The 9,550-nt window shown below is 53.7% G+C and overlaps 2 protein-coding genes across 2 annotated transcripts; both read right to left on the bottom strand.

Annotated features, from left to right (window-relative positions):
- Window positions 1-312: 312 nt before the first annotated feature.
- LOC126649853 (sporozoite surface protein 2-like) lies at window positions 313-4,580 on the bottom strand. Its single transcript, XM_050334208.1, has 4 exons — window positions 4,521-4,580; window positions 3,261-3,824; window positions 3,014-3,087; window positions 313-1,550 (listed from the first exon to the last, which is right to left on the bottom strand). Exons 1-3 carry the CDS (start codon window positions 4,578-4,580, stop codon window positions 3,019-3,021), a joined length of 693 nt encoding a protein of 230 aa, XP_050190165.1. The 3' UTR covers window positions 313-1,550; window positions 3,014-3,018.
- A 1,104-nt stretch (window positions 4,581-5,684) lies between these two features.
- Window positions 5,685-9,067, bottom strand: LOC126649852 (retinitis pigmentosa 1-like 1 protein). Its single transcript, XM_050334207.1, is given in 4 exon segments — window positions 5,685-7,091; window positions 7,155-7,678; window positions 7,681-7,912; window positions 8,453-9,067. Coding segments are annotated over 4 exon segments (2,589 nt in total). The 3' UTR covers window positions 5,685-5,873.
- Between the last annotated feature and the right edge of the window lie 483 nt (window positions 9,068-9,550).

Here is a 9,550-nt window from a genome sequence, read left to right as displayed (position 1 = left end):
TGGGCCCATTCCCAGAGAATCCTGACCTTTCCAGGCCTACAGGCCAGCTGCAAACACACCAGTCAATCAGGCAAGAAGGCAAACCCAAAAATCCTTATGGGGAATAAATTTCAACAAGTCTGGATCAAAACTGTCAGGAGCCATCTAGATGAGAAATAACTCAGAGCTACTTCCCCTTGCCACAGCAGAGACCTGGAAGCTTGGAAAATGTTGGAAGTTGACTGTGAATTGCCAACCCTGGGATTTGGGCCTTTTTTTTCAATCAGTAGAATCCAAGCCTACCCAAAAAATCGTAAGAAGGTACCAGATGTGTTTGTTCTATTTACACTTTATTTACATTTTATTTGTATTTTATTTACAATTATTTACATTGTATTTGCACGTTGCTTACAATTATTTACATTTGATCTGCACGTCACATTTATTTACATTTGATCTGCACGTCACATTTATTTACATTTGATTTGCACGTCACATTTATTTACATTTGATCTGCACGTCACATTTATTTACATTTGATCTGCACGTCACATTTATTTACATTTGATTTGCACATTATTTACATGTCATTTACATATTTATATTTTATTTACATTTTATCCTCTGCGTTTTTGCTTCCACTGAAAGACTAAATGAGTTGCCACTGCACTGGGAAGGAGGAAAAGCTGTTCCAGCAGGGAGGTGATGTCGGCTACAGCATCTGGGACAAACCCTTGCACCCGGTGAGCGCTGGGGGCTCCTCTGGGCAAGAGTTTTCCAACTGGGAAGAACACAGTGAGGAAGAGCAGTCCCCAGAGAGTAGCAGTGGCTACCCAGAACTGACCGAGTCGGAAGAATCCAGCATGGAAGGGCAGTCCCAAAGGAAATCCAGTGCCTACCAAGAACTCCTGTCCGACTGGGAAGACTCCATTGCCCAAGAGCTGTCTGAAGATGAAGACTCCTTTGGCCAGGAGTTTTCCGACTGGGGAGACTCCATCCCCTCCATGGTGTCCCGCTGGGAAGACGACAGCGACAGGGAGCTGGCACTGCTGGACTGGGAACACCTGGCACAGGAGGGGGCTTGGGGCTCTGCAGGGGAAGCTCAGCCCCGGTGCCTGGAGCCCCTCCTGCCCCTCCTTCTGCCCTGCCCTGCGCTCTGCAGGGCTCTTCCTCTGCCCTGCTCTCACTCCTCCCTTCTCAGAGCGCAATTCCCTCTTTGCCAGAGCTTTCTTTTCCCTTCTCCACTCCCTTCTCCCGCAGGCGTCACTGCCAGCTCTGGTGGGCTCAGCCTTGGTGTGTCCTGGACCCGGCTGGCACTGCCCTGTTGGGGTGAGCACGGGGGAAGCTTCCAGCAGCTGCTCCCAGATCCCACCCTGCAGCCTTGCAAACCCAAAACAGAGTCCACAGGGAGTGGAGATCCACCTGCAGCCCCTGGAGGACCCCCTGGATCAGGGGGATGGCCAAAGGAGGCTGTGACTCCATGGGAAGCCCACCCGGAGCAGGGTCCTGGCAGGGAGGTGCGGTCCATGGAGAGAGAAGCCCAGGCTGGAGCAGGGAAAGGACTCTTCTCCCTGAGCAGTGACAGAAACAGTGTGTGATGAACTGACCATTCCCCATTTTCCCCACCTTATACAGCACTAATTTCTGTATTATTTATTGATTTATGCACTGTGCCTTTTGAACCCCAGCTACAACAGACTAGGGCAATAAAACTAGTTTTCTATCCCAAACAGACTAAAAACCTCATTTGTTTGGGATTAAAAAAACCCTAGTTTTTTACTCTGTTTGGGATAAGAGACTAAACTCTACGTGCTTGGTCTCCCCTCTCACAAAACTGGTCCCAATATCTCCACAAATGATTTTTGCCCTGGTGCAGCTGTGTGGTGACTTTGATACACCCACCCACAGCAATTTGGGCTGGTTTCCCAATGGATTGGGAATTCCGCTGACGTTATTTAGCAGCAATTTATTAATTCTTTGTTCATCCTGATTTAAATAAATACAGTACTACCGCTACAAAGTACGCCTAAAATAAATAAAGAAAAATAATAATGGTGAAATATTATAAATATTATTAAAATTGTAATTGTTATTCTATTTATGTCTTTAGTTTCACAGAAATTATAATAATTAAAATATTGCTTTGTATTTCTTAAAATCTAGGCCACTGTTGTAATGCAGTTTCCCAGGAAATTACACAGAAAATAAAGACAGAACACTGTTCAAATTACTTAAGAATTTGTGACATGGGCAAACAAGAATGATTGGTCCTTCAGAGATTTTTGCAGCCACAGGACCTGTAAAGGCTCCTTTTAGCCATTTTCACATTCATTTTGTCCACAAAAAAATCAATCAAGTGTCCCCCCACTGGGGAGGTGTGAGCAGCCAAGAAAGCTGAGCCTGAAGTTTATGAAAATGAGAATTTCCATGCCAAAAGGGTTATTTAATTTCATCCTCTCTTGTGGACTGTAAGGCCAGATGCAAAAAGAAAAAAAAAAAAAAAAAGGGAAAAAAAAGGGGAAGAAAAAAAAAAGCCCTGGGTACCTGTAGGACAGTTTGTTCTCTTTGAGAGCTCATTTTTCTGTCCTGTTCAGTTAGTTTGAACTTCAATTTCAGGACCTAGAACAACATTAGACACTGCCTGATAGCACTCTTTTTAAATTTCAAGGGCTGGTTTTCAGGAATTCTCTCTTTCTTATATGCCTGATGAAGCCACTCCTCTTTCTGTAAATTAATAAAAGAGTGGAGGAGAGCTATCACTTTGAAGAACATCCATATCTCCACCAAAGAGAAAACCAAGAAACAGGAGCATTACAGTAAACACATTAATCAAACTGAGCGACTCCAACCTCTGTCCATGAACTACAGCAGCAGCGAGGTCAGGCAGGAGTCACCAGCAAGTCAATCTAAGACGTTTTCTTGAATATTGACATTTTAGTATGTTAGTTTATAGAGAGATGGGCAACCAGTTAAGCAGTTGCAGCTTTCTTTGTGCCCTGCGAGCAACTAAAATCTTCCCAGCACTGTTTCATACCTTGGTTAGGGCGAGGATGTCGGCTCCTGCAGCGGGCTCTGCTCTCCCGGGGGGCTTCTCTTCACAGGCAGGCTCTAAAAACTCAACGAAAGAGCAGCGTGAGGCCCAAAGGAGCGCAGGAAGCACCGGGCATTAAAAACCGCCCTGCCTGAGGGTGATGGCACCGAGGGCCAGGGCTGGTGGCGAGGGCGCCGAGTCCCCTCCCCGCCTCTCCCCTCCCCTCTCCTGTGCCGGGGCTCGGTCCCACCTGCCAGAAGGGCGCTGCCGATGGATCCCCGCCCGCCGGGGCCGGGGGCTGAGGCGCCGCCGCCCGCTGAGCCGCGTGGTTCGGGCTGGGGAAGGGGTTGTTCAGGGTGGAGGAGGGGTTGTTCGGGCTGGAGAAGGGGTTGTTCAGGGTGGAGGAGGGGTTGTTCGGGCTGGAGAAGGGGTTGTTCAGGGTGGAGGAGGGGTTGTTCGGGCTGGAGAAGGGGTTGTTCGGGCTGGAGAAGGGGTTGTTCGGGCTGCAGAAGGGGTTGCGGCGGGCGGGCGCGGAGCGGCCCCGCGGGGCCGGGGCGGCAGAGGCGGCGGGGGTGGAGGGTTCGCTCCTCCGCGGGCGTTTGCGCTTCAGCCGCAGCATCGCCGGCGGCCTCTGGAAGCCGGGCGGGTCGGCGGGCTCGGCGGGGGCGGCCGTGGCCGAGCGGACCCCGCAGCAGCCGCGGGCCCGTCTCGGCTCCAAAGGCCGCCCGCTCCGCCCCTGGGCGGTGCTGAGGGAGCGGCGCCGCCATTGCTGCGCCCTCAGGGCCTGAGGGGACAGCGGCTCCCGCCAGCCCCGCTGCGGTCCCGGCACACACAGAGAAAGGGGCCACAACTGCTGCTCAGCGACACAAAGGGACTTCCCAACCCCTTCGCAAACCAGCCCCGAGCGCGGGAGGCGGCTCTGTCAAAGTCACCACGCGGCTGCACCAGCGCCAAAAGCACCTGTGGAGACGCTGCCACCTGGTTCCAGCTGTGCCCCGTGTGAGACCCAACACACAGGGTTTAGTCTTCTATCTCAAACAGACCAAAAGCCTCCGTGTTTTATCCCTAGGTTTTTAGTCTATTTGGGAGAAAAGACCAGTTTTTATTATAGCACTGGCCGGTTGTACATGGGGTTCAAAATGCACAATAAAGAAATAATAAATAAACCAGGGCTAAATTGGGAAAGGGGAATGGGTTTCATAGTTACTTCATCAGACATCTGATGTTCAGAGCGAAGAGTCCTTTCCCTGCTCCAGCGTGGGGTTCCTCTCACGGGACACAGCTCTCCATGAACTTCTCCTGCTCGAGTCCTTCCACAGGATCAGTCCTTAAGGCATCCATTCAGCGTGGGTCCCTTCCATGGGGTCAGTCCTTCAGGAACTGCTCCCCTGTGTATCCCCCGTGGGGTCCCCAGTCCTGCCACCAAACCTGCTCCAGCGTGGGCTCCTCTCTGCACGGATCCACAGGTCCTGCCAGGCCCCTGCTGCAGGCTGGGCTTCCCCAGGCTCACGGCCTCCTTTGGACATCCCCCTGCTCCAGGGGGCTCCTCCGGGGGCTGCTTGATCGACATATCTACTGGCAAAAGATTTAATAAAAGCTATACTGTAAGAAAAAAAAACACTTTTTTGCAGTTTTGTCAGTGGTTCTTCATGTTTTAAACTTCTTTTCTTTTTTCCTTTGGGTTATTTTGCAAACATTTAATCTCAAATCAGCAACAGCAGGAGAAAAGCAACAGTTGGGTTCAAAGAATCAGTGTGGTACTGCGGGTTCACACGCTTCAGACGTGTGTACACACGTGTGTAAAAGCATCTCTTCTTTTTCGGGCTGCATTACATCACACAGGCAGTGAAATCAGATTTCCTCCTGTTTTCATGCACTCCCTGTGCATCCTTTATCAGGAATCTGCTCCAAGTCCCGTGAGTGACAGAAGGCAGATTAATTGGGGTTCCAGATGATTTCTTTGCACTTCTTTCCAGCTTCTTACACTGGAAGTGCCAGTGTCTGCTGTTTGAGCCATCCATGGGGAGAGACTTTTCACAAGCGCCTGGAGTGACAGGACAAGGGGAAATGGCTTCAAAGTGATGAAAAACAGGGTTAGATGGGATATTGGGAAGAAAGTTTTCCCTGGGAGGGTGGGCAGGCCCTGGCACAGGTTGTCCAGAGAAGCTGTGGCTGCCCTGGATCCCTGGAAGTGTCCAAGGCCAGGTTGGATGGGGCTTGGAGAACCTGGGATCATGGAAGGTGTCCCTGCCCATATGTTCTGATCCCATTAGGGAGAGATGCCTCTGCCCAACTTAAGGTGTAAATGAGACCATTTGCTGACAAAACTTGGATTTTATTGAATGCAGACTTTATTGAACTATAAATGTGAACTAAAGAGCTAGAGAGAGATACTGGATACTGAGGGGGAACTATAGGAATCTTCCTAACCCTATGTCTTGTCTTCTCTAATTCTCCTAGTGCAACTGCAAGAACCTATCTATCTGTCCTATAAATATGATACTTATGTTAATATGTAAATACAGTCTTATCTACCTTAGCCAAGTCTATCTTCATAGTCTATCAGAAACAGTCTTCCTAAATATTATAAAAACCTATTGTAATAATTATTAACTGAATTCCTTACTTAAAGAGCTTAATTAAGTAAAAGAGTGAATGTCCTACAGCCGTGTTGTGTTTGTTTTGGAATAGTCGTGGCTGTGGCAGTCCTGCAGGGAGGTTGTGGGAGCAGCAGATCCTGTCTTTGCTCGTTCCCTGCAGGACTCGTCAAGATTGGCAGTAAATGTCACAGGTCGGTGGTGGAGTCGCTGTCTGTGGAAGGATTGCAGAGGTGTGTGGGCCCGGCCCGGCGCTGGAGCGGGGCCTAATCCTCAGGCTGTCCCCTTGTGCAGGAGTGGAAGAGCCGGCGCAGAGCCCCGAGCGCCCGCCTGAAACGACAGGGACGTTTGCTGGGGCCCTGGGTCTGTGCCCCCGCCTCTGCCACCTGCTTGTCCGAGGCAGGAGGAGTTGCAGCCCCTCGGGGGGCCTGGGCCTCCAGCTGGGCAGGGGAGGGGCTGGGGGGGCAGCAGGGGCTCTCTGGGGCAGGGCCCTGGCTCCGTGTCCCTGCCTGTGCCACCTGCTTGTCCAAGGCGGGAGGAGCTGCAGCCCCTCGGGGGGCCTGGGCCTCCAGCTGGGCAGGGCAGGCACAGACCGGCCCCGCTGGGCACGGGGCAGGCGCCCGGCGCTCAGCCCACGCCTCGCGAGGGACGGGCACCGGGAGCCCCTCTGCCGCAAGGATTGCCAGCCTGTGTTCCGTGCCTTCTCCCTGCGACAGCTCCAGGACGCTCAGTTCTTCCCACTCGTCCTCCTCCGGCCGCAAGGGCTTGACCTCCAAGCTGTGGACGGTCGTGTGTTCCCAGTCCAGCAGTGCCAGCTCCCTGTCGCTGTCGTCTTCCCAGCGGGACACCATGGAGGGGATGTAGTCTCCCCAGTCGGAAAACTCCTGGCCAAAGGAGTCTTCGTCTTCAGACAGCTCTTGGGCAATGGAGTCTTCCCAGTCGGACAGGAGTTCTTGGTAGGCACTGAATTTCCTTTGGAACTGCCCTTCCCTGCTGGATTCTTCCGACTCGGTCAGTTCTGGGTAGCCACTGCTACTCCCTGGGGACTGCTCTTCCTCGCTGGATTCTTCCCGCTTGGATGGTCCTTGGGAGATCTTCCCTTCTCCATGGGACAGCTCTTCCGTGCTGTCAGACAGCTCTTCCCAGTCAGCCAGTTCTTCGTACTTCTTCTCTTCTTGCCACTGCTCTTGCTTCAGGTTTTCTTCCCAGTCGGACACTTCCTGGTAGCTCTTTAGTTCTGCTGGGGACTGCTCTTCCTCAAAGAATTCTTCCCAGTCGGACACTTCTTGGCATCTCTTGGATTCTCCCTGGGACTGTGCTTGCTTGAGGTTTTCTTCCCAGTCCGACACTTCCTGGTAGCTCTTCACTTCTGCTGGGGACTGCTCTTCCTCCGTGTAGTCTTCCCAGTCGGACACTTCTTGGAAGCTTCTCACCTGTCCTTGCCGCTGCTCTTGCTCCAGGTTTTCTTCCCAGTCCGACACTTCCTGGTAGCTCTTGGCTCCTCCGTGGGACAGCTCTTCCTCACTGGAGTCTTCCCAGTCGGATACATCTTGGCATCTCTTGGATTCTCCCTGGGACTGCTCTTGCTCCAGGTTTTCTTCCCAGTCGGACACCTCTTGGTAGCTCTTCGCTCCTTCGTGGGGCAGTTTCTCCTCGCTGTGTTCTTCCCAGTCGGACACTTCTGGGCAGCTTCTCTTTTCTTGCTTGAGGTTTTCTTCCCAGTCAGACACTTCCTGGTAGCTCTTCCCTTCTCCTTGGGGCTCCTCTTCCTCGCTGTATCCGTCCCAGTCGGACAGTTCCTGGTAGCTCTTGCCTGCTCCAGGGGACAGCTCCTGCTCCCTGCGCTCTTCCCCTTGGGACACTTCTTGGGAGGTTTTCGTTTCTTCTGGGGACAGCTCTTGGTCTGCCTCATCCTCCCACTGGAAAATCTCTTGGTCAACGTGGTATTTCCAGTCTTGGCCCTCTATGGCCCCCTCCTCGGTGTCTTGCCCTGACAGGAATGACCCCCTCTCTGCCTCCTCCTGCTGCTCCCTGACAGCCTGGTCTTCCAGGCTGGGAGCTGAGGAGCTGGGGGGCTGCAGGGGCTCTGTGGGGCAGGGACTGGGCTCTCTTCCCCATCTGCTGTAATTGCTGTTCCTGTTTCTGTGTCTGTGCTTTGTTCCAGGTCTCCCTGTTCCTCCCGCTCGCGGCCGGATCCCTGGATCTTCAGCTTAGCCTTGCTGAGGAATTCACTGCTGCTGGACTGGTCTGTGTCCAGCAGGGCCTGGCTGCCCTCTGAGGGGCTCTGTGGGGCAGGGACCGGGCTCTGTGTCCCTGCTGATGGCACCAGCTCCCCTGGGGCTGCAGAACCTTCTGCCTTGGGCTCCTCAGGAACGAGAGGCCCCTGGGGCTCCTCCTCCTCAGCAGCTCCAGCTGGGGCAGCAGCTGCCGGCTCGGCCTCCGTGGGACTCAGCGGGGCAGGAGCTGGGCTGGGCAGCTCACGGGCTGCCTCTGCTGCCACCTGTGTGCCCACGCTGCTGGGAGAGCTGGGCCCCTCCTGGGCAAGAGGCTGGGGGTCCTCCTGCTTCCCTGGGCCCAGGGCCTCATCAGAGAGATTGGAGGAGATGTCCTCTTCCCACTGGGACAGCTCTGGCTCTTTGACCTCTTCCCCTTGCTCAGTGAATGATTTCCACTCTTTCTCCTCCCCTGACAAGGTTCCCTCCTCAGTCTCTTGCAGTGACAGCAGTGACAGCAGTGACAGCAGTGACCTCCCCTCTGTGTCCTCCTGCTGCTCACTGGCCACCAGGACTTCCAGGCTGGAAGCCAAGGGGCTGGCAGTGGAGCAGGGGCTGTGTGGGGCAGACACCAGGCTCTCTCTGCTTTCTTCTGCTGGAACTGTTTCCAAGTCTGCAGCTGTGCTTTGTTCCAGGTCTCCCTGTTCCTCCAGCTCCTGGTTGGATCTCTGGATCTCAAGCTCAGCCTTTCTCAGGATCTCAGTAGTGATGAGCTCGGCCATGTCCACCACAGCCTGGCTGCCCTCTGAGGGGCTCTGTGGGGCAGGGAGTGGGCTCTCAGTCCCTCCTGCTGTTTCTTGCATTTCTGCAGCTGTGCTTTCTTCTTGGTCTCCCTGTTCCATCACCTGCTGCTCAGGTGCCTGGATCACAGGCTCAGTCTCACTGAGGATCTCAGTGGTGATGATCTCAGGTATGTCCAGCACGGCCTGGCTCCCCTCTGAGGGGCTCTGTGGGGCAGGGACTGGGCTCTCTGTCCCTCCTGCTGTTTCTTGCATTTCTGTGGCTGTGCTTTCTTCTTGGTCTCCCTGTTCCATCACCTGCTGCTCAGATCCCTGGATCTCAAGCTCAGCCTTCCTCAGGATCTCATTTGTGATGAGCTCGGCCATGTCCAGCAGGGCCTGGCTGCTCTCTGAGGGGCTCTGTGGGGAAGGGACTGGGCTCTCTGTACCCGCTGCTGTTTCTTGCATTTCTGCATCTGGGCTTTGTTCCTGGTCTCCCTGTTCCATCAGCTGCTGCTCAGATCCCTGAATCTCAAGCTCAGTCTCACTCAGGGTCTCAGTGGTGATTAATTCAGTCATGTCCAGGAATTCGGGCATGTCCATGGCCTGGCTTCCCTCTGAGGGGCTCTGTGGAGCAGGGACTGGGCTCTCAGTCCCTCCTGCTGTGCCTTGCATTTCTGCAGCTGTGCTTTCTTCTTGGTCTCCCTGTTCCATCAGCTGCTGCTCAGATCCCTGGATCACAGGCTCAGTCCCGCTCAGGATCTCAGCTAGTGATGTCCTGCTCTGTGTCCAGTATGGTCTGACTCCCCTCTGAGGGGCTGTGTGGGGAAGGGACCGGACTCTCTGTCCCTCCTGCATTTTCTTGCACTTCTGCATCTGTGCTTTGTTCCTGGTCTCCTTGTTCCTCGAACTTCTGCTCAGATCCCTGGATCTCAAGCTCTGTTTCGGTCA

This window comes from Myiozetetes cayanensis, unplaced genomic scaffold, assembly GCF_022539395.1.
Source record: "Myiozetetes cayanensis isolate MyiCay16 unplaced genomic scaffold, myiCay2020 scf50, whole genome shotgun sequence".
Taxonomy (NCBI): Eukaryota; Metazoa; Chordata; class Aves; order Passeriformes; family Tyrannidae; genus Myiozetetes; species Myiozetetes cayanensis.
Note: the sequence above shows the minus strand (reverse complement) of the source record. Positions and strands in the feature narration are given on the sequence as shown.